Here is a 25,958-nt window from a genome sequence, read left to right as displayed (position 1 = left end):
CTTAAAATACGGCATTGTGCGATAAAGATCGACTCTGAACAGCAGATATTTTTTGTCACCGGACCGTTCAGCCCAGTTTTTTTGGCAGAGGGGAAACTGAGAGCTTGTTTATGAGCCAAGCCTCATCTGAGGCCATGGCTTTACTTCAGCTTTTCATGCGGTGTGAAGTGGGCATGGCACCCACGCAGGGACGAGGGACCCATTGTCTTGTGTGTTTAGCACAAAAACAGACTGTCAGTAGCAGGGGACGTACGCTCTTGAGGAAAGAGCACTTCAGCATTAGCACAGAGCCTGTCAAAATAGCCTGGCTAAAGAAGAGGTCTACTCTAAGAACGTAGCCCAGGTCTGACCTGAGGCTAGTCTAATGTGAAAGCATTGAAAGAAATAGCATTCAGATATGCAAACTATTCAGATATCAGGCATCTGGAATGGCTTAATCTCTTAGAATATAGGATTAGAGACAACATATTAGTTTTTGGGGGTGAAAATAAAGCTGGACATTTAAAGGGACATACGATGAAAAACAGGATTTTCTTGTTTTAGAACCAAGGTTTAATTTACTACAAAGACATACACTGTTGATCAAAAGTTTGGGGTCGGTAAGATTGTTTTAATGCTTTTGATAGAAGTCTCTTATGCATACCAAAACTGCAATTATTTAATTAAAATACCGTAAAAACAGAAATATTGTGAGATATTATTACAACTTAAGATAGATGTGTTTTTTTGTCTTTTGTTACACTGTAAATTTATTTGATTTATTTAATGAATCCTTGGTGAATAAACGTGTTCATTTCTTCCAAAAATAAATATTTACAAAATAAATAAATACATAACTAAATCTTCCTGACCCCAATCCTTGACCCAGCCTGATGAACAACAGTGTGAAAATCATTGGAATCTGGAGGTTAGCTAATCATATTAGAGGTCATGTACAAAAACCAGCTGTTTAAGTAATAATTAAAGGCATGTCATTTCTGCACCAAATGTAATCACAAAAGTAATTACTTTTATAAAAGACTATACTTTGCAGTTTGTTCTTCATTGGAATAACACTATTAGTAGATTCTTAGGAAAAGAACAAAATGTAAAGCTTGTAAAATATATCATTTTCATACTGACAACAGGGGAAATGGGAAATAAACACTGAACCTAATCTAACCCAAAACTGCTGACAACCTTTACAGTATGAAATAAACACAATGAACACACATGAGAGGCAAAGATGAACCATAACCCCATTAAACAGAGATGGATAAAGTGAGGGATCGTGGGCAGTGGGAGCGGGCTGCAGGATCACAGTATTACTAGCAGCTGAGAAAGTAAAACTAAGCTAGGTGCATTAACCAGATGAACTTTGCTCAGTTAACAACATTAGCTTGCTAACTCAGTCTGCCTCCTGACACACACACAGTTACACCCCCAGCATGTACTACATCTAGTATGGTTGTTAGTAAAGGTGTTCAATTTCAGGTTTTTCTGAGTCGACTCCCACCGTAGGAGTCGATGGAATCGACTCCATGACTCAATTTACTTTACATCAAAACAAAATACAAAATTGCAATTGTTACCACTAAATTTATTCTTAAATATGATTAAATTCCCTTTAGCAGCTATTACTCAAATAGCTAACCAACTTCTGTTCTGTTGTGATTCAAACATCTTGTCAGTAAATTTAAATACCACCACTAGACCTCATACTAGACCTCAGTCGAGACCACAACCAGTATCACTATTACTCTCATCCCTCACTGAATGACCCACAGGCCTGTGCTAATCTATTCAATAAAAAAGTCTAACATCAACAAAGCAGGCTAAGGTCAAATGTCAAATCTTCCTAACGAAGCACATAATTACTACTTAAATAGTAAGCGCCAAGTAGAAAGGTAAAGGTCAACAGATCACAACCCTCCAAGCCAATTAACTGTGCTGTACATATGAGACTAAAAAAAGAGTGAAGGTGTGAATTCTGAGCTATTCAAGAACAATAGAAATTATGAGAACAAATTTGACAAGTCTAAGGCCTAATGTCTTTCTCTTTCCTTTGAATCATTAGGCAGTGGGTCCACACAGGCATATAGCGATGTACAACCCAGGCTCACTGGAAATACTTGACTGAGTCTGAGATGACATTTCTGCAAAATAATATTACAATGCTTCTTGCATGTTTCGCGACACATCCAAAGCAGAATGTCCTGTGACTGGCACTAAAAGTGGTTAAGTTTTAGTCGAAATAGAAGAAAGTGAATATGGCAACATTTTATTACACTGGTTGTTGTACGTATTGTGTATTGTGTTTGAAAATAACGTACCACTTACACTAAATCCTACTCTAAACCTAACCAACAGTGTTAACTAAAACAAAAACTAATATAAAAACACAACTGCTGAAGCAACCATGCCATTTTAACTTGCTTCTACAAGCCTTTTAACTCTTTTATGGCGACTTGTGTTTTATGGGACTGGTACCCAAGCGCTGTGAATCGCAAGTGAAATAATGTACTAGGTGAGCTACCGAGCAAGTTTACTATGTCAGGAAAAACCATACATATGGAGCTGGTTACATGATGCAGAAGTCCATATGTATTTGTTTACAAATCATGCATTATGGAAATAGTGTTTTGAGGTCATAACACAGTATTGTCCCAGAAACCGCACAAAAATCAGTGTTTATTAATCAGTAATCTGCTTGTGTAATCATAATTTGTGTGAAAAGGAATAAAAGTTGTTGGTGTTTGCTAGTAGAGTTAATTTGATCTCGAAATTGCAGTGAATTTATATTAGTACATTTGTATGGGTATGTTTATGGAGCTTGCAAAAATGTATGCAGAGACAAGTATTTCCAATTAGCCTAGTTTGAAGATGTGTGTGTGTGTATGTGTGTGTGTGTGTGTGTGTGTGTGTCTGTGTGTGTAAAGAGAGAATGATATAAAGGTTAGTGTAGTGCTGCTCAGGGGTGATTACACATCTCTAGTGGTTCTGTATTTTGAGCCAGAGTTAAAGCTTTAATAAGAGGAAGACAAGTAACGAGCAGTCATGCCTTCCTGTAGGAACATCTCACTCTAGGTGGTATTTACCACAACAGTCTCTTTTAATACTTGAATAAATGAAGCAATTACTCAGAGCTATATGGTTGTAATAGGATAAGCAAACACCTAGACATGTACTAAATCACACACAGGCAACATCACCCTCATGAAAAAACGGCTAAATGTGAAAAGCAACATAAAATCTACTAATCACAAAAAATGTTTTGTAAATGGGCAGTTGACATGACATGTAATTTTACTGTCCTCAATGGCTATAATTGTATCTTTTATTTTCATCATGGTTGGACAGCAAAGAACTTTCTTGCCATAAATATAAAATGATCTATTCAAATTGTGGTGTTGTATTAGCAATTTCACGTCAAATGTGACTTGAAAATTGTCCTGCGGGGAGATTGCCACCATCATGAACTGTGAAATACAGACACATATCAAAATGAACAATGTGGATAGAAATGCTATTTAAATATGCTAGCATTCGGGGGGGCGGGATCTCTTATGTTCACCAAGGCTGCAGTAAAAAACAGTAATATTGTTAAATATTATTACATATTATTAAATAAATATTTTCTATTTTAATATATTTAAAACTTTAATTTCTTCCTGTGATGACAAAGCTGTATTTTCAGCATCATTTCTCCAGTCTTCAGTGTCACATGATCCTTGAATCAGAAATCATTCTAATACCCTGCTTTGTTGCTCAAGACACATTTATTATCATTATCAGTGTTTAAAGCAATTGTTCTGCTTAATATTTTTAAAATTATTTTATTCCAGTATTCTTTCATGCACAGAAAGTTCAAAAGAACAGCATTTATTTGAAATAGATATATTTTGTTACATTATAATTGTCTTTCCTGTCACTTTTGATCAATCTAATTCTTCCTGAATAAAAGTACTTTTCTTTAAAAAAAAAAAAAAAAAAAAAAAAAAATCTTACCAACCCCATTGACCTTTTTTTTTTTCCAAACATGACTCATTGTGATTACATATTACCTTAAAGGGCACCGTTATGCAAAACTCACATTTACATGGTGTTTGGACATAAATGTGTGTTGGCAGTGTGTACACAACCACCCTATAAAAATTTAAATCCACCCACTCTTTTTTTTTAATCCCCATAAATCATAAGCAGTGTCTCAGAACAAGCCGTTTGCAGATTCTGTACAAAGTGACATCACTTTGTACAGGCCATGAGGGTTTTACAGACACTGCCCTATTAGCATAGATCCCACCCTGAGGGAGCCGCACACAATCCGCCCTGTTTATCTTCACACTATAGCATTTAAAATCAGCATTCAATTAAGAATTGTCTGTGTTTATGTAACTTATGTGTTTTTGACATAAACTTGTGTGTATATGACATTTTAAGCACAATAAGACATGAAAGAGAACTTAGGGCTGTGTTCGATATATCGATACGACGATGTATCGTCACATACTACTTGACGATACGGGTATCGATACAGCTGTTTCTGTATCGATTTCCACAGCATGTGCGCAGCAGTGGACCGCGCTTAACTTGAATACAAGAACAGTGTTTAAACATCAGACGCCACACCCATGTCCAAATACGTCACATTCTCATTAACTCTGAAACAGGAAGAATCATAAATTCTGCAAAGTTCTTTATATTTTCTTTTTTTTTATCTTTTTGAATGTCATGAAAACACTATCGTGGAGCTATTCAAGCAAATGGGAATGCAAAAAATATATCAGAGTCGCCTCCCATTCACTGCCATAGAAGTTTAGCCAACTATGAGGACTTCTGCTTCTGAGAAACTGGGAGGAAGGACTCTGATAAGGAAAGTGTCCATGCCATGATCCGTAAATAATTGTTGATCATATCTTTTTGTAGAATTACAAATTTAATTACTCTTGGAAAATAATAAATATAAAAAATACCCAATGAAGCCAGGGATGTCTTTTTATTCATCTTTAAGTATCTGGAGGACCTGGACACATTTCATATCAAGTTGTGTTGATGAAAAATGTCAATGTCATGTTACTTAACTTATATAATCTATCAAAGCAAGCAATCTCTCTATTTAGCCCATGTATTTGTAGCCTACTGCATATTGAAAACTGTCGATCCTATCATTCAAATGTCCATATTTTATAAGTGGAACATTTCTTTAGAAGATCAAATACAAATTTTAAATGAATGAAAATATGTTAAGCGTGAATTTTACAATACCAGAATCTAATTGTCTGCTTATATTTTATACATTTAGGTAGGTCAAAATCGATCATAATAAATGTGAATTTACCTCATTACATAAATGAATAAGGTAAGGTGTAAAGGTTTTTATTAACAATTAGCCTAACTTTAATCAGCCAATGCATTTAACCTGCTGTTATGATGACGAAATTAGCTCCGTATAATAGACATTCTTTACCAAATTGGGGGGTGACCTAGATTTAATTTGTGCCATTTTAGCCTAGACATCCTTTACAAAAATAAGAAAACAATTATTATTACTATTGTCTCTCAAAAAAAAGAATCGACTCTGAATCACCTAAATGAGTCGTCAGGAATTCAAATCCCACTTCCGTGACGTGTAACACATTTGCATAATGCTCCCCTATGCGCTACATTGACCAGCCGCGAACAACTTGATCCGACCCTCAAAGAGTGTAGCATTTCCATGTGGTTAACATCATGTCGAGAAGACACTGTGTCCTATGCTGCGAAAGTAAATTTGTTTTATTTTCACTTCCGAAAGTTGAGGCCGCAAAGAATCAGTGGTTGACGTTCATTTTTTTCAACAATACCACAGCAGTACAACCCCAATCTTTTTACTGACAACTGCTTCTCTTAGTATCTCGGGGAGTTCAACGCAGGATTCACAAAACGCTTGCTCTTGAAAGATGGCTCAGTACACAGTTTATTTGGACCAGCTGGCTCCACTGAATCACAACCTGTAAGTATGATAAATAATAGATGTTTATATTTTTTATTGAGTGTTCAAAATACACTTAATTCTTTATAAAAGATGCATCTAATGCAACCATCTCAAGGATGATCAGAAGAAATGGACAGCACCTGAGTTAAATATATGAGTGTCACAGCAAAGGGTCTGAATACTTAGGACCATGTGATATTTCAGTTTTTCTTTTTTAATAAATCTGCAAAAATGTCAACAATTCTGTGTTTTTCTGTCAATATGGGGTGCTGTGTGTACATTGAGGAAAAAAAATTAACTTAAATGATTTTAGCAAATGGCTGCAATATAACAAAGAGTGAAAAATTTAAATCTTTTTACTGACAACTGCTTCTCTTAGTATCTCGGGGAGTTCAACGCAGGATTCACAAAACGCTTGCTCTTGAAAGATGGCTCAGTACACAGTTTATTTGGACCAGCTGGCTCCACTGAATCACAACCTGTAAGTATGATAAATAATAGATGTTTATATTTTTTATTGAGTGTTCAAAATACACTTAATTCTTTATAAAAGATGCATCTAATGCAGAAACGTTTAATACAACCTGTCGTACTTCGTGGCAGCAGAGGTTTTCACCTTCGCTTGGCATTCTGATACAGTTCCCACACGTGGTGCACATAAATAAATTATCTAACAATGATCTGGAATCACGTCTTATAACTACCACAAACTAAGCTGACACTTACCACTGAGAAACATCCTGCTCCAGTCCAGACTTTTCTCTCTATACATTCTCTCTGGAGCTGTCATTCAGTTATGGCAATGGGCATTTCGTTTCCGAAAAGTGCTCTACACGGTAGGCCAATAAGAAAGTCCTGGGCCATCTGACCAATCAGAGCAGAGTAAGCTCACGGAAAGGAGGGGTTTAGAGAGACCTGCTTTGTACGAACCGCTTACGAATCATTGAGAAATGTGGTGAAATTAAATGTATATTATGAGAAAACGAAAGTGTTTTGTGGCCTTGCATGCATGTTAACCTGTTGTAGGAGATTCCCAAAACAATATTAGGAACCTTAAAAATGGCATAATATGGGCACTTTAATAGCAAAGCTCTGGTTTTAATTGCTTAAAAAACAATGATGTTACCAACTCTTTGTTGAAAAGATAATGTAGCACTTTGTTAATTTTATTGACAAAAATTACAGGACAGCGCTGAGAAGTTTCTGTGCTGCTGAATGTCTGTGCGTGCGCAGCGCGATCTGTGTGAGTGACTGAATGAAAGCTCTGGTTTTAATTGCTTAAAAAACAATGATGTTACCAACTCCTTGTTGAAAAGATAATGTAGCACTTTATTGTTAATTTTATTGACAAAAATTACAGGGCAGCGCTGAGAAGTTTCTGTGCTGCTGAATGTCTGTGCGTGCGCAGCGCGATCTGTGTGAGTGACTGAATGTGCGTGAGCTGAAGACAGCGCATTAGTTTAAACGCTTCTAACATTTATTTTCATTTTTTTGAACGTACAGAGTGTTAATTTGTGCAATCATAACCTACCAGCAATGTAAATATGATTTTATTAATATATTAGAATGAGTACATTACAATATAAATGTATTAGAGCGAGTTATTATTTTTAACATTTTCTTTTTATACATTATTATTTACGTCTTAAAAACGAAATGCAAACAATCATAATATTGTAATTTGTACCTGGTGGGGAGTGCCCAATGTTAACATGAAACCTATGCCATTACCTATATTGTTATACAGTGGTACAGTTATGGAGGCCGTTCATAATGCAAAGGTCAACTGCCTGCTCTGCCTATAGTTAGCAATGGCCCTATAGTATGCAGTGTTTAATAAATAAAATTTAGTGCAGTTCCGTATCATCATACGTATCGTACCATGGCCTCTGTATCAGGATACGTATCGTATCGTGACTTTGCTGGCAATACACAGCATACGTGTGACAGCTGCTTTCTGTGCGCATGCTTCAGATGTGTGCCCTCAGAAAATCAGAGATTTCAACTGATACAGCTTTAAAACGCATGCAAATAAGTTTTCAGCGCAATAGACATGTACATAGACAGATGTTTTGTTTTGGCAGAGTATCCAAGGTATAAGCTGTAAAGACACAGCCCTATTCTGTAAAGGGGGCGGGGAGCAGTAGCTCATTTGCATTTAAAAGTACATGCACAAAAAAAGGTGTGTTCTTGCTTCCACTCAAAATGGTACAATAAATGATCTGTGAGGTATTTTGAGATTAAAATTCACAGACACATTCTGGGGACACCTCAGACTTATATTACATCTTGCAAAAAGGGGCATAATAGGTCCCCTTTAAACATGACATACTGTAAATGGTCTCTTGGTGATCATTAAGACATTTTTTAAGTTTTTAAGTCATGGGACACATTTGCATAATTCAAATAGAGAAATTAACCCAAATATTCCGTGCATCATTTACTCATGTCATTGCAATACTGTATGACTTTATTTATTCTGCAGAACATAAAAGAGGATATACTGAATAACATTGGGGTCAAAACCTCAAAAATCAGACCCCTTTGGCTTTCATTGTATGATCAAAAAAAAAAATCACCAAGATATTTTCAAAAAACATCATCTTTTGTCTACCACAGAAAGTCAAACAGGTTTGGAATGATATAAGGATGAATACTTAATGACAGAATTTCAATTTTGGGGTGAACTATTCCTTTAACAGCTTAAAATTGCATTTGTATGAAGCCTAAACATCATTAAATAAACAGGTAAACCGCATGCCCTCTCCCAGCGCAGCCATCTCTCTCTGACAGCTCCGGCAAGACATTTTCAAGCCATTATTAAGTTCACATCTGCTCTGACAAGCCAGTGAATACTCCACCAAATGAATCGCTCTGCCTTGTGATGAGTCAGATCTCAGACCCATCTCTTAAAAGCTACATACAATTCAGTTCAACCTCACCAAAGAGCCAAAAACCATCATTTGACAGCGCTACAAATGAAATGGCCTGCAATACCTTTCTTTCCTGCAGGCTAGCACCCATTAAGGGCCGCACACTGTGACAGTGCTCGTCCTCAGGGCCTGTACTGAATTATTCAAGGCTCTGTGTGTGTAGCTCAGATAGTCCTCAGCCATCTCGAGGTGAAACGCCAGCCGTTTGACATTTGCATTGATGTGATAATCGAAGGGCAAGAGCTGGAGTGCTCTGATTTCACTGCTGACCATTTACAATGGAGAAAAACGGGTGTGTAAAAACAGAGAATGAAAGAAAAAAATGAGGGTTTGTGATGGTGCCGAGTGTGAAAAAAAAAAAGGGGTGCGAGAGGGAGGAAAGACGAGCTGACTCACTTTCTGTCAGTATGATCGAGACCACTCAACCGGACCCCTTCGATGGGCTCGTTGCGTTGGCCGCATGTGTTCCCGTAGCTGTCATATCCGAAGACGAGTCGTGCCGCCCCTCCAGTCGCGATGGTAAACCCACAGATGCCACACTGAGAAAGGGAATTAACAGAAATTGTGAAAAGTGTTTGTTTAAAAAAAATGCTACAGGCAAAGATGTGGGGGAAAAAACTAAGTAATTAACAGTATTCATCAAAAGCTAATTACAGAAAGATTCACCACTAAATCAAAAGATTCCTGTGAGTTTCTTTATTTAGCAAACATCAGCCTCCTTGCATGACATGTATGTTGAGATATACACTAACACAATGTCTAATGTTTTCACTGACAAGCAATTTGTCTGTTCTTGCTGAATGCAAAACTGCTGTGAGACCATATACATTCACAGCCAATCAGAACATATTTAATGTTTACTATACAGTTATTTGGAACAGGATTTTGAAGCAGTGAAATTTCACACTGGGTGGAGGTACCCTGCAAAACACCACAGAAATAGAATCCAAGTGACACTCATCGTGGCTGATCACAAAAACATCAGCAAGGTGACAAAACCCTATTTATCAAAAGGGACATTTCAAGCAAAAAAGCTGAGCCTTAAAATATTTAGATTCGGTGGTTCTGCACTATCCTGAAAACAGTATTGAATGAATTAGCATGGTGGAATATTGTATTATATATTGCATTATATTTTAACTAACTAACTAAATAAATGTGCTTTAATTAGAGCTGCATGATTGCGCTTTTTTATATAAAAAAATTAGCTTTTTTTTCTTTTTTTAATTCCAAGTTTGCTGTGCTTGTTTGTATGGTTGCATAATTTGACTAAAATGTAGTGATTATATGTCAAAATGGCTATAAAAATAATAACAACAATAGTAATAATAAATTATTATTATTATCACTGTTGCAGCTACTACTACTACTAAATAAAAATTAAATATGAAATATTATTATTGTAAGTAAAAAAAAACTAAAAAATAATTATTTTATTTTATATTACAACTGTACAATTACAATACTAATATTTATGAATGCCTTAATTTCTTCATTTTCAAACATTAATCCATGGAACATTTTTTTTTTTTTAAAGCTTCGGTAACACTTTACTTGAAGGGGTGTGCATAAGACTGACATGACACCTTCATAATCATGACATGACACATGTCATGAATATGAAGGGTTTTTTATGCATGTTTATGACAACTGTCATTAAGTGTCATTCGCTCAGTTATGTCATTTTTAACGCAAAGATGACATTGTTTGAGATGTCTTTGTTATGGGCTATGGTTAGGGGTAAGGGTAGGGGAAGGGTTAGGTCAAATAATGTCATATTTGCATTAAAAATGACATAACTGAGCGAATGACACTTAATGACAGTTGTCATAAACATGCATAAAACCTCCTTCATATTCATGACATGTGTCATGTCATGATTATGAAGGTGCCATGCCAGTCTTATGCACACCCCTTCAAGTAAAATGTTACCAAAGCTTCTCTTTTGTTGATAAGCGCTTATAATTACAAGTATGGGAAGATGGTTGCTGCATGTTGTCTTTCCAAATCCATGTTAAAGCAACTCAAACTCAGACCTCATGCAATAATGATTTCACGAGGAGCATTTTCTGCAAACCAAACCACTCTGAGACGCTGCAAACACCAGCGTATAATGAGCTGCTCATGTGTAAGAACACTCAGAAACACTCGGCACATTTATTTATTTAATTAAATCACACTAAGCCATATCACAATTTTAGTTTTATTTCAATTATTCATGCAGCTCTAGCATTATTTTTAGGCTTTTTTAAGTTATTTATTTTATTGTTTTATTGTGAGATAAAAAAAAGGCCACCGATTGTCCAAGAATTGTGAACTCTACGTCTGCTTCACATCACAGTCCTGATTTACCTCTCTTTGTGTTCATTTTGTGATGCATGTACATTGTCTTGCTTTTTATAATAATAAATAAACAAATGCATGAATATGAAATACAGTTATACAGTGTTGCCCTGGACACCTTTCATTAACATCTGAGTGTTGAATACCAAAACTGACCAATTAGAACTATAAAAATCACCATTAGTATATATAACAAAATTACTTAGTACCTGTATAAGTAAATACAAAGTAACATGAACACCATATTACACAGTGTGACCAGAAGTACTTTCATAGCATGCATATATAAACATAATACTGTCTAAAAATGATGAATAAGGTGAACTGTTGACTTACCATTCCCACAAGGAACAATGTAAATAACAGGAACCACGGCAGATCCGTGCAGCTTCGGTCCTCCAAAGGTTTCCATTCTCTTTTTGGCCTCTGAAAAACAAAGACACAATACTTTATGTTCAGTCATGCTTAAACTGATTATCATTTGATTTAAATAGCATGCCTGCACATTAAAGATAAACTGATAATCAATACTGTAATCCTATATTAATACGTTTTCACTTAATTGGTTCTAAGATGCAGAAATATAGAGTTTACTGATAAATTATGCAATTTTGGTAAGTCTTTTAAAATAACACAGCTATTAAACCATTGCTCAATCAATAGACAAAAAACTTTAGTAAATAAATATGTTTACATAAGTTATTTATTATTATATCTTATCAGAGATCAGTAACGGATAATAAATATATTACTGTGTCACCATGTTTGACATATTGGTTCTAAAACACTTAGATCTAAAAAAATAATCATCAAAAAACAACACAAGTCAATTTCTTCTTTACATAACTAGTTAACATGCTGCAAATGATAAACAGTACTTTCATATACGGCCTCGCAAATGTAACCTGTCAAAACGTGCATATTCAAAAATCTATTTTACATAACAAGCACCGACCACAATTGATATCCATTTATAAATAGCATCCTTTGTGTAACCTGTGTGTTGTAAAAGGACAGCAGTGCCTGTAAATGTGTTTACTAACACTCTACACGATGATGATGTTTTAGCAAAAAAATTAAAAAAGACAACGGTCTAACGCCTTGTATTTGGATGCAAAGGCGAAATCATCACATAACTGTCATGGTCAAACGCATTCATCGCTATGTGCGATCGCATAGGGCATAATAACAGGATTACATGCAGTGCAAGCGACAGTACAGCACTTCATTGGCCCGTCAAAGGCGATCAGCCGTGAAACAATGTATCACAGCGCCAGCAACAATGTAACGATGTATCAACACATCCAGGCGAGATTCGATACATTCTATCACGTATTGTTGCGGGCAGCGTCGCTTACCTCTGCGCTTCCACAGCATCCCATTGCCGGAGGGAGGTTAGGACCGCAAAAAAACTAAACGCTACACCGCAGGAAAACAATAACCCCAACTTGCAGGGAGTTGACGGTGTGTTTTTTACCCTGCATTAATCGTGCGCGTCGATCGCATGAATCTAATCGGAGGGCTTTCCCCGGATACACTGCATAATAATGTTTGTTAGCTCCTCTCGCTCCAGGTAAAAGGGATTATTACTTTAGGATTTATCGCCCAGCACTTCCTGGTGGGATGAGCAGGTGTAGCCGGAAAAGAACGGCAGCCGTCCATTCACAGCACGAGCTGGACGAGGCAGAGCGCGCGCGGAATGTAGGGAAGCTGGAGGAACCCGGGAACTTTAAATGGCTGTGGTTGAATTCTGGAATTTCCAGTAGCCCCGCCACTGCAGAACAAAGTTCCAGGGGTTGGGGTTGGGTGGAGATGGTAGGTTTAGGGATCAGGGGATGGAGACGGGTAGGTTTAGGTATTTGTAAGGTGGGAGGAGTTGGATCTGGAGCTTGTGTTCTGCAGTGAGGACCATCTCGGAATTTGGGTCTAGAATAAATCCAGTTTAAAAGATAGGGCTTGATAAACAAGTGCTTTAATTGTATTTCATTAATATTTATTTAATGCCTAGTCAACAACCACATTCTAAACAGAATCGCTTCACTGCTTGTTTTTAAGAAGTAATGAAAGATTGTGCAAAACTATAGGTCAATATTTCTGACTTTAAGCACCAATAAAATGTCAAAATAATTTAGAGTGATAATTGTTGTTTTAACGCGCGCGCGGAATGTAGGGAAGCTGGAGGAACCCGGGAACTTTAAATGGCTGTGGTTGAATTCTGGAATTTCCAGTAGCCCCCCCACTGCAGAACAAAGTTCCAGGGGTTGGGGTTGGGTGGAGATGGTAGGTTTAGGGATCAGGGGATGGAGACGGGTAGGTTTAGGTATATGTAAGGTGGGAGGAGTTGGATCTGGAGCTTGTGTTCTGCAGTGAGGACCATCTCGGAATTTGGGTCTAGAATAAATCCAGTTTAAAAGATAGGGCTTGATAAAACAAGTGCTTTAATTGTATTTCATTCATATTTATTTAATCCCTAGTCAACAACCACATTCTAAACAGAATCGCTTCACTGCTTGTTTTTAAGAAGTAATGAAAGATTGTGCAAAACTATAGGTCAATATTTCTGACTTTAAGCACCAATAAAATGTCAAAATAATTTAGAGTGATAATTGTTGTTTTAACCATATGTTAAGCTATTACAGGTTCCCACAGCCGATTGAAAACATGGAGAAGGGGATACTAAAATTGTGTTTTCCAGACTTGGAAAAACTGTAGAAAATAGCCCATAAAAGTTATTGAAATGTTTATAGTGGTTTAGCTTTGAAATGTGAGTGAGTGTAATCACAAATAAGTAGAAAATTAATCAGTAAAAACAATGATACTATAAAGGAATAGTTCACCCAAAAAATTATCTTTTCTGAAAAGTTTTTTTCTTCGGAGCAGATTTCATTTGCTCACCAGTGGCTCCTCTGATGTGAATGGGTGCCGTCAGAATGAGAGTCCAAACTGCTGATAAAAATCATCACAATAATCCACAAGGAATCCACATGACTCCAGTCCATCAATGAACGTCTTGTGAAGCAAAAAGTTGCTTGTTTGTAAAAAACAAATTCATCATTAAGACGTTTTTAACTTCAAACCGTTGCTTCTGGCTAAAATATGAGTTGTCTTTCCATAATATTGCTTTCTCCAGTAAAAAGTCATCTCGTCTGAATCAAGAGAGAAATATTCACAGATCAAGCACTGGTTACAAGCTAAAACAGTCCAAGACAGTTCTAAACAAATATATCATAGGATTTTGATGTGTAAGGACACCAGGGGATGTTTTTTTGTTTTGTTTTGTTTTTACTGGAGGAAGTGTTATTATGCATTAAGGATATTTTGAGTTTAAGTTAAAACGTCTTAAAGATGAATTTGTTTCTTACAAACATGCAGCCAAATCCGTTCCGAGGAAGAAACAATCTTTTTGTACAAAGTATCCTGTTGTGTATACAAGGAACTTCATTACATTTTCCAAGTGGTTTTGATGTCACTGGAGGAACCATTCACAGTCTTTTTCACAGTACTTGCAGGAATGTATGGGCTCCATTTTTATGTTTCTCAGAAAACTGCCCATTTAGAAAAAGAACTAGTGGGTTCAACCAGTGCGCTGTGATCTAAGACTCCCAAACAGGGCTTCAAATATCCTTTCACTTTCCAAGTGTGGAACGGTCATGAGAAAAATCATGGAAATTCACTGGTCAAAATGTGATGAAACTACAGTTATTGTTCATCCTGTAAACACATTTGCCCTAACAATAACTGTAGTAAATATGGTATTTCTGATGGAAACTAAAGTTGCTATAGTTTCATAAGGTATTTACTCATAAACATTACTATCTTCTGGTGATATAAACATATAAACATTAAATAAAAATTAAATATAGTTTAAAGGAATAATTCACCCAGTAAATGATGACAAAATGTTCATTTTTGTGTGAACTATCCCTTTAAGAAAGATTTGGTTTTGGCAAGACCTAGCAGACCTCGATGCATATTCATACAGATTTCTATAAAAACAGGATCTAACGGTCACTGTTTGCATGACCACTAAGAGCAGCACAAACGTCAGTCCATATGGTCATCATCACCACCCTGTTGGGAATCTGCATCACCGCTGTGTGCTTGTCACTGTAAAAACTACACTACAACACACACATTTACACAGGAATTCTATTCCCACCCAAACTCCTCTTACACTTTAACTGGAGATTTTTGAACATCAATAAACAGTACTAGAATAACAGTAAATTACTACAATAATTGATTTTTTTTTTACTTTGTGTCTACAAGAACAGCTTGAGAACTCCTGAAAACTCTCAACTCTAGAGTCTCAAACTCTAAAGTATTCACAACTTTCAAAATGTCACCAAACAGACTTTTAATAACGTTTTAAAGCTTATTTGAAGTTTACTTGCTGCCTTTAGAAAAGTTAAACCAAAGTGCTGCAAGTCACAATAAGCTTTGTAAAGTTTAAATAAATTTTAAAGTTTTAAATAAACTTTAATTACATTTCTGTATTGTAACAAGTGAAACAGATGTAAATAAATATTTGTTTTAGAGTGTATGGGACAGACATTCCTTCAAGAAGAAACGGAAAGAAATCCTATTCTTTTTTTCTGTTTTGTTTAGTTTCAGAAGTCGCACTTTTATTTTTTGCCTGTTCTAAACTCGCCAATCTGTTGATTCGTATTAAGATAATGTCCCACCTTTATCCAGCTGGACCTCGGTCGATAGGAGCTTGATGTTGACCGTCTCACCTCGCTCATCTTCGGCGGTGTGCAGCATCACAGCGCGCAGTCTTGTGAGGAGTAGAGCCTCAGCTCAGAGACGCCAGCCTGGATCACTGGATCACTGAAGAGCTACATTGTTCCATTGTTCTCTGTAGTACCAGGGAGAGGGTGAACATTGTGAGTTATTGTGTCACGGAGAAAGATAGTGAGAAAAAGAGAAGGAAAGAGAGAATAAAAAGAGGGAGAAAATACTCCCACATTACTGTAAACAACAAAAGTGATTTTATTGTCAAAACTGAATGTGCTTTAATGTGTCTGTCCACTAGAGGGAGGTCATATACAACTAATAGAGTATTACTCAAAACTAACCCTTTCTACTTGGATTGCTTTAACAACCACGCGTCAGAATAGTTATACATTTAATATGTATCAGTAATTATATTTCGAATTTATTATTTAAATAGACAATGCGTCCATTTTCCTTTTTTTTCTCATTTAATAGCTTTATTTGTTGTCTTAATAATAAGTATTTAATCATGTTATATCATAATGTTTCTAAAACATGAATACAATTTTACAAATGGTTTTTTTTTTCAGTGTGATCAGAATTTTGGACTGAGAATTGTATCATTTAATGAGTATATTGTACATCATTAAATAATAAAATTCACAAAACTGTTTCTTTTTGTGTCTTTTATTCATTGTTTCATTTTGCGGGTACGTAGTCAATGTCAGTATGTGAAGTTCTTATTATCTCTCTCTCCGTGCTTGGTACTGTAAATATAAGGGTCATGACCATCATTATCCCTCACAGCTGGGTGAAACATTCAATTTACTCTTCTACGCTTTATGCAGTGTTCAGCAGTTTTAGCAAATGTCTCAACGTATTATGCAGACATTATACATTTTTAGAATAGATTTTGAAGTCTCTACGATATCTAGGAGGCTGTTTTGCTCTTATAAACAAAACCGGCCTGTTACTCCTCAAGCCCATGTAGCCTGAACTTTCCCCTTAAATGTGATGAAACAGCATTGACGTGTCTGTCACACACTTACCAAGACAGCATGTTTGCTGTGTTTTCCTAGTTTATTAGTCCATTGTCAGCTTAGGTGTAATTATTGTTCCATATGAACCTTTACTCTATTTCTGACAAAGAGTAATGTGATATTTATGTTTCATATTAACATTCAAGCTCTCTGCTTCTAGCCTTCCATGTTTCTTTTTCAAGAAAGCATCAGCGCTGCCTAGGTATTTCCCCTGCAGGACACATTGACCTCAGAGCTGAGGAATGAACCAAATCACTAAGAAACAAAATTGCTTGCCAACCTCTCTATAGCAACTTATAAGAAACTTACATAACATCCTCAAATTTAAGCATCACAATTTAAGCAATTTGTATGATTATAAATTAAATTAAATAACAAGATAATATATTAATTTGTTTTATTACGTTGGACAGAAAAAAAGGATTTCTAAATTGCCTAAAATATCTGGGTTTTGGTTTTATTTTCCTATTGACAGGCTCTATATAGTCCGTATTATATATATGTGTGCATTTGCATTGCTTTGACCGTTCTCTCTAGATCCGCCCTGCACTCCACAGTGTGTTATGGCAAGTAACAGATTGAATTAAATCTGAAAATCGCAAATTAAAAAAAATAAATAAATAACTGCAACTTTTAAAAAAAACTTTTTGATATATAACACATTTCCAACAGAACAAACAACAGAAAAAAAAGTAGCTGAGGCAAGCCTAAAATGCATAACTGTCCAAAGAACACCATACACCATGAAAAATTATTTTTACAATAGCATCTGAACTTGTTATCGTAGCCAGTGTATCCAAACTGAAATCAAACCGACTTCATCTGGTGAATTATCACATTGGCAACATTTTATAATAATTTTATTAACGGTAGCAAGTGTAGAGCATGTGTTCCCGGGGTTTCAGAAATATGCTTTCCATTATTTTCTCAGCCTCCTCCACTAAAAATGTCAGAAATATTTCATGACTTCCTGTAGTAGATAGTGCTGGACTGTATGTGCCAGTAGGTGTACTGCAGCAAAAGCACTACTTGAAGCGGTAATATCAGCTGACCCTTCCTCCAGAAAGTGAGATCACAGAAAGTTTACTTAAGGTCATCGGCTGTTTGACTGGAGCTGTTTTTATAGTCTTCTAGATCGGACTGTGTACTAAGAAATCATCTTAAGATTGTCATATATGAACTGAATGCAAATTAAATTGTCTAATTTGTTCTGCTAGTATTATGAAATACCATCCCTGCCCCTAGAAATGAAGATATCACTGGAACATAGACTTTTGGTAAATTTGGATACTGAGCTCAGCAGCATTTCTGAAAATGAATGACATGTTTGTGTTTCTCACAATGCCAGCATAGCGGATCTGGATTGACACTAGGTCCAGGATTTTCCAGAATTTCACTAGCTTTCACAATGTCAGTTGCATCTATATTACAACACCAACACAAACACCAAACACGGAGAAATTACATCTTGGCATATGCCATGGCACAAGATTGCACTCAGTTTGTACCTGAATTTACTCAATTGGTTTATGGAAAATAGTTCCCTGATAAGGATTACAGGATTAAGAATATAAAGGTAGGTTTCAAATAGCTCAATAAATCCTATTCTGGTCTAGTCCGAGGTCCCTGCCTACATTTACCAAGAAAAGCCACCAAAAATAAATAAATACATAAATACATAGCCTACCTGGCCACCATGAGAGGTCTTGCAGGTGTTTTAGAAGGCATTCCTAATGCCTGGAAATTGAGTCAGTCAAGTTGAAGATGACCATTGGTCATCTATCTATCTATCTGTCTATCTGCCAATCTGTCTATCTATCTATCTATCTATCTATCTATCTATCTATCCATCCATCCATCCATCCATCCATCCATCCATCCATCCATCCATCCATCCATCCATCCATCCATCCATCCATCCATCCATCCATCCATCCATCCATCCATCCATCCATCCATCCATCCATCCATCCATCCATCCATCCATCCATCCATCCATCCATCCATATATATATACCATGTGTGTGTGTGTGTGTGTGTGTGTGTGTGTATGTGTGTAAAAACATCAGAATTGAGTGGTGGTATAATAATATTATATATATATAATTTATTTTATTTACTATTTTCTTTGCAGATTATGGTTTGCATTCAAATACTTTATATTGCAAAGCATGGTTGCTTATTTCATCCCATCAACTCTATCCAAAGAAATAGCTCCCAATGGAGTGAAAAGGGAAAGGGAATGTGCCAAGTGTTGTAATATGCCAGATTGTCTGCTTTTAAGATCCCCAGACTGCATACGATTTTGTCATTTATGGCCATTATAAAGCAAACAAAATGTAATTTTTTGCCAAAACACCAGTAGAAGAGGCATGTTTCATCCCTGTGTTGTTTTCGTGGCACTCGTTTGTCAGCAGATGTTTGCAGTTATGCCGTTTAAGAGCTGTTTTGGGCTCCACGTGTTGATCCAGACCGAGTTAAAATGTGCAGCAGACTGGATGACCGACAGTAACCCCGGCGCTCAGAGCTGATGTGCTATAAAAGCTCTTCAGAACCTTCAGATGCTCCTTCACACGAGAGTCTAGGAGGACGAATATACAGCTGATTCATTGGGATTACAGCGAATGTCCATCAAAGGTCATCAGCTGTCAGGTAAGATACATTTATGCTTCGTTTTCTTTAACATCGTTAATTTGTTTCTGTAGAGAATGAACGACAAACGCAACGTTTCAGGTGGCGTATTATTAAAAACAATACAAATGCCATAACAATATTTCAGTGTTTATGACGAGAGAGTAAAAGTTGTCAAAGGAAATCAATGAATGAAAGTTCAATCCAATGGCACCAAGTTTCTTTTCATTGAAGTAGCACTTGATATGAAATTGTGCGACACGCAGTTGTTATCTAAGTGAAGCATCCATCCATCCATCCATCCATCCATCCATATATATATACCATGTGTGTGTGTGTGTGTGTGTGTGTGTGTGTATGTGTGTAAAAACATCAGAATTGAGTGGTGGTATAATAATATTATATATATATAATTTATTTTATTTACTATTTTCTTTGCAGATTATGGTTTGCATTCAAATACTTTATATTGCAAAGCATGGTTGCTTATTTCATCCCATCAACTCTATCCAAAGAAATAGCTCCCAATGGAGTGAAAAGGGAAAGGGAATGTGCCAAGTGTTGTAATATGCCAGATTGTCTGCTTTTAAGATCCCCAGACTGCATACGATTTTGTCATTTATGGCCATTATAAAGCAAACAAAATGTAATTTTTTGCCAAAACACCAGTAGAAGAGGCATGTTTCATCCCTGTGTTGTTTTCGTGGCACTCGTTTGTCAGCAGATGTTTGCAGTTATGCCGTTTAAGAGCTGTTTTGGGCTCCACGTGTTGATCCAGACCGAGTTAAAATGTGCAGCAGACTGGATGACCGACAGTAACCCCGGCGCTCAGAGCTGATGTGCTATAAAAGCTCTTCAGAACCTTCAGATGCTCCTTCACACGAGAGTCTAGGAGGACGAATATACAGCTGATTCATTGGGATTACAGCGAATGTCCATCAAAGGTCATCAGCTGTCAGGTAAGATACATTTATGCTTCGTTTTCTTTAACATCGTTAATTTGTTTCTGTAGAGAATGAACGACAAACGCAACGTTTCAGGTGGCGTATTATTAAAAACAATACAAATGCCATAACAATATTTCAGTGTTTATGACGAGAGAGTAAAAGTTGTCAAAGGAAATCAATGAATGAAAGTTCAATCCAATGGCACCAAGTTTCTTTTCATTGAAGTAGCACTTGATATGAAATTGTGCGACACGCAGTTGTTATCTAAGTGAAGAACAGCTGTAAAGCTTCAGAAATAAAACCTGACGTTTTTTTGTTTTGTTTTTTTGTTAAAAGCAATAATAACACCAAATAGCAAAAGATGACAACGTGTGATTCTTTATCGACGGACAGAAATATCATAAGTGCTGTTTGAGAACAGCAACATTAGAACAATGAACCAGACGAAGGTTCAGGTCTCTGTGTTAAAAATAAATAAATAAAAACTGTACAAACACGCAACCCTAAGTTAAAGTGCGTTAAAGGAAAATCAAAGTGATGACAAATCCACAGCTTGCAGTAAAAGTTACCTTCGCGTTTGACTACTTCAGGAAATTTGAGTTGAAACTCTAGGCTACTCTATACAATCAAGTAGAAATGACAGAGATTACTGTGCCAAGCTAAATAGTTGGAAACGGATGTTTAAAAAAAGGAAACATTTTGTACACTGAATGTATTTACCTATATATGAAAGCTTTTACCACCTGCGTCTGTAATAGTGGAAGACATAACATGTGCAAGTAGCTGGGAAAGAAAAGCAGTGAAGTCTGAATTCTCAGAGTAACATACAGCCTCAAGCATTTCAGCTGAACATGGGAATAATGGGAAACACCTGGAATTAAGTTAATGACCAGAAGAATGATTTATATATAAAAACACATAGAAAGCTAAAAGGGTACAGTCATGTTCTCTCCTGATCTGTGCTTGTTGATATAGAATAAACTAAACATTCCCAAAAGTCACTGCTGCTGGGGTTTTGTAAGGGCCAACAGGAACATTGGGCAGTGTGATGAAGGGTGTGGGTGTAAATATCGTTTCAGACACTGACAATTATTTATTTTCGGCTTTATTTTTCGACTTTACTTTTCGATTTTTGTTTTTTTTACGACTTTGTTCAATTGATATTGCTGTGTATTCCTGAGATATTTACTATATTTTATTTATTTATTTATTTTTTACCCTTGGACTGTGGTGATTAACCCTATAAAACCTATTGTATCATATGTAATACTTGTTGATCATTTTAAGGACTCTAATTTATCAGCATGATCAAATTTTTGCTAAAAAAATACCTGTTGTACAAAATCTACATCTAATTGACAGTTTAGCAATAGGCCTTTTAGAATAATTGTAAAAACTCCATTAAAAAAGTGTTTTATAGTATTATTTCATATGTCAGGTTTTACAGGCTTAAGTTTTGTTTCCATCCAAGCTCATCACAAATCTGATCATTTCTGTTTTGGGCTACCTGATTAAATCACTGAAAGGGTCAGACAGTGAGAACAATGTAAGCGTTAGATGAAGATCACTCAAGAATGTCTGGACCTTTTTCACATTTGAAAAGCGTTGTTAACATAGAGCAAGGACACAGATTCTTTCCCTGACTTCCAGCAAATCCTAACCCTAACCCCAGAGACCCTAATGGCCTGTGAAATTCCTTGCTTGATGATTCTCTGACACTACAAGATCCACCACTTTCAGGAATTCTGGGAAAAAGAAAAGGCTGGCCTTCCCTAAAACTAGGGCAGAAGAGGAGAGATGAACAGGGAAGACGTGAGCGAGCAGCAGAGATTCAGATAGGAGGGCTGCACTTTGTCCTGGACTTTTGAGCTGTTCTGTTGGTCGCTGCTGGATGCCTTTTTTTTACACCGCATGTCTCCATTGTGTCATTGCAGTTGAGAGCTGAGAGTGAAAAGGGACCCGAGTGAAGATGTCTGTCTCCACTCAGCTGGGTCTGCTGCTGTGGAAGAACTTCACCTACAGAAGGAGACAAACGGTAAGGATATCAGATTTAGTATCAAAAATCATTTTCTGCATAACATGTCACTCATAATGGTTTACTAATAAGTAAAGTAAAATTTGTAACTGTTATAACTCATTTAAAATCATACTATTTGAGATCAACATTATGCCACTGGAGATTATTTCAGATATCATTTTAGATTTAAATTGATCAGTTCTTTATTCCTTATAATACAGTTCTAGAATCTTGAGCTGTTTACTTTCCATAACAACCCATATATTGAATAATTTTTAAATCATTTCAATACAGAATGCTGTTATATTATGATTTTCAGGTCAATCTACATGCAAACCATATTTATTTATTACCATCTCCTCAAAATAGGGTATTTTACTCTTTAAACCATTACAAAAAGCACTTTGGTTGTACCATACTATAGTATTTTGATGTATACAATGGTACTGAATTGTGTGCATTTAAAAGGTACTTCCATGGTTGTTTCATAGTACATATCAAAATAACATGGTAGAACCTGGTACTTTTAAAATCTTGTATGAAAAAGTGCTTTAATTTAATTTTGTATTGTTGAATGGTTTGAAACAGTTCAATACTGATGCATTTGCATTTTTTTGGTTTAAAATAAATAAGCATAACCCCACAAAAGTGCTGCATGGAGAATAAGTGGTCAAACTGCTTTCATTCCCCACTGGGTCTATGTAGACAGGCCATGTTCCCAGTGGATAATCCTGTCTGTTGTTGTACTATATCTGGAGGGCCTGATCGATACCCTGTCATGTATTAATAATAAATGTTGTTAATAAAAACCTGCCCTTGATGACATTCCACACCAGAAGCTCATACCTTAGACATTAGAGACTTGAGAGCTTTTTTCTTGAGAGCTCTATTAGTCATGTTTCACCAGGGCCAAAGATGGTCTCCAGTGTCTGCACTTTACAGAAAATGCTGACTGTTTTTGTCCTCATGTGCTTGACTTGTGCAGCTCCAACTGCTGACGGAGATTGTGTGGCCTCTCTTTATTTTCTTCATCCTGATCGCTGTGAGATTGAACTACCCGCCTTATGAGCAACATGAATGTAAGTACACTCCTCGGATTTGTACCTGTGAAAAGAGAGAAAACACATTTTAGAAGTAATGGTGTTGTGAGGTATCTACACAGTGCAGCATTTATCCTGTTTTGTAATATTAAATTCCTGACTTGGCATTGGAAAACTAAATGGCTGTCACGTGTTGCATGCAAAACAACTTTTGCAATGCAACCTGTGCATATTAATTGCATTACCTTAAAATACATGGTGCACACGGGGCGAAAATGCACATTTCGTTTCATTGCATGGCTTTTTATGGTGTTTCATTATCAGATGTGTCAGACCTGCAGGGTGTTTATGAGTTCTCACTGATAACTGGAGTAATCGGTGTTGTGTCAGTCACAGATGATGTATAGAAAGATAGGGTGATGCTATCAGGAGCATGCTGGGATTTAAATAGTGCCATAAAGACAAAGTGACCGCCGTTTTTGCATTTTACAGCACAAACAAACACAAAATGGTCTACATTTTAATGTTAGCTGTTATTTGATAGTAAAGTGACGTTGATGACTGAATTTATTAGCTGGCTTGTTCAGTGTATTAGTATGTCTTGTTTTATAGCACCTGAGCTTTTATCATGCCTGATTGGCTTTCTTGAATATTTTTATATTGATGTAGCAGTATAAGATGTATCCGTTTGGTGCCGCTTTGGTTTTTCACAGGAAATAGGAGGTCCTGTACATAATTTGACTTCTCCCCAAGTCTTGAGTGTGCTGATGGACAAATAGATTTGTCATATGCAAGTACAGTCAAGTTGCAACCTCTCTTGCTGAAGTTATAAAATGGACAGAAAGAACAATGTTGGTAATAATCAATTTTAAGACTCCGAAACCAGCAATATTAAGTTCCTTAAAGATTCCATAAAGATTATGTGGATGAATAAAACATTTGACCTAAAATAAATGTATATATAAGAAATTATAAATATATGTGGAATTGAACAAATAGCCCCTTAATTGATTACTTCATGCTTTAAAGGGTTAGTTCACCCAAAAATGTCACCCTTAAGTCATCCTAGGTGTATATGACTTTCTTCTTTCAGACGAATCCAGTCGGAGTTATATTAAAATTTGTCTTTGATCTTTCAAGCTGTTTAATGCCACACAGCGGGTATTGCATGCATCAGTCCGAAAGAAGTTAAATAAAAAGCGCCCATCCATAAAAAAATGTCTCACACGGCTCCGGGCGGTGAACAAAGGCCTCCTGTAGCGAATCGATGCGTTTTTGTAAGAAAACTAAAGACAAAGTGACCGCCGTTTTTGCATTTTACAGCACAAACAAACACAAAATGGTCTACATTTTAATGTTAGCTGTTATTTGATAGTAAAGTGACGTTGATGACTGAATTTATTAGCTGGCTTGTGAGCCGTGTGAGACACTTTTTTTATGGATGGGCGCTTTTTATTTAACTTCTTTTGGACTGATGCATGCAACACCTGCTGAGTGGCATTAAACAGCTTGAAAGATCAAAGACTATTTTTAATATAACTCTGACTGGATTCATTTGAAAGAAGAAAGCCATATACACCTAGGATGACTTGAGGGTGAGTAATTTATGGGCTAATTTTCATTTTTGGGTGAACTAACCCTTTAAAGGGTGATGTTGCTAAAAAGAACATTATTTTGTGTATTTGGTGTAATGAAATGTGTTTATGCGGTTTAAGGTTAAAAAAACACAATATTTTCCACATACTGTACATTATTGTTTCTCCTCTATGCCCCGCCTTTGTGAAACGCGTAAATTTTTACAAAGCTCATCGGTCTGAAAAACCGAGGTGTGCTCTGATTGGCCAGTTATCCAGTGCGTTGTGATTGGCCGAATTTCTCAAGCGTGTGAGAAATATGTTACGTCCCTTACCATATTGTGATGCCTGCGGCAACCACATGTGATGACCCGGGGCTGGACTCCGCTTCGTCCACGGTGAAAGCCGATCCGGCGATCGACAGCGCGAAGTTGAAGTATTTCCTCAGTGACCAGCACAGATCAGCTCCAGGCATGACAAAGCGATATCGTCCTCTTTTGGAAAGTTTTGCTTTCACAACGAAGCACACAGCATCTTCACGACATGGCGGCGGCAGCGGCAACAATACTACAGCGAGAATAAAAGTTACGCCTTCTTTCTTTGCGTGAACATTTGGGCGGCGTTATGCAAATCTTCCCAGATAGTGACGTAGGTGTGTGGGGGGCGTGTTTGAACGAGCCGTTTTAGGTAAGCGTGGTTGACTCTTAACTTTTATGAAGAATATCTCTTTGGATTTGAGACTTTAGCCTTTGCAACTTTACAGA

General features: G+C 36.5%; 1 protein-coding gene across 6 annotated transcripts in view; it reads right to left on the bottom strand.

The window, feature by feature from the left end:
- LOC107551458 (choline transporter-like protein 1) overlaps positions 1-16,007 on the bottom strand; it is a 35,293-nt gene extending 19,286 nt beyond the window's left edge. For 2 of the 6 annotated variants that reach the window (XM_016233067.1, XM_016233064.1), the window contains exons 1-3: positions 15,915-16,007; positions 11,566-11,655; positions 9,283-9,425 (exon numbers count right to left, since the gene is read on the bottom strand). In XM_016233067.1, coding sequence (XP_016088553.1) covers positions 9,283-9,425; positions 11,566-11,655; positions 15,915-15,974 — 293 coding nt within the window. In that variant the 5' untranslated portion in view covers positions 15,975-16,007. Of the gene's footprint in view, positions 1-9,282; positions 9,426-11,565; positions 11,656-12,587; positions 12,925-15,914 lie in introns of those variants that run through there. The other 4 variants (XM_016233066.1, XM_016233061.1, XM_016233068.1 and 1 more) reach the window with 2 other exon arrangements.
- Between the last annotated feature and the right edge of the window lie 9,951 nt (positions 16,008-25,958).

Source organism: Sinocyclocheilus grahami, unplaced genomic scaffold, assembly GCF_001515645.1.
Source record: "Sinocyclocheilus grahami isolate Dianchi unplaced genomic scaffold, SAMN03320097.WGS_v1.1 scaffold424.1, whole genome shotgun sequence".
In the NCBI taxonomy this organism is placed as follows: Eukaryota; Metazoa; Chordata; class Actinopteri; order Cypriniformes; family Cyprinidae; genus Sinocyclocheilus; species Sinocyclocheilus grahami.
Note: the sequence above shows the minus strand (reverse complement) of the source record. Positions and strands in the feature narration are given on the sequence as shown.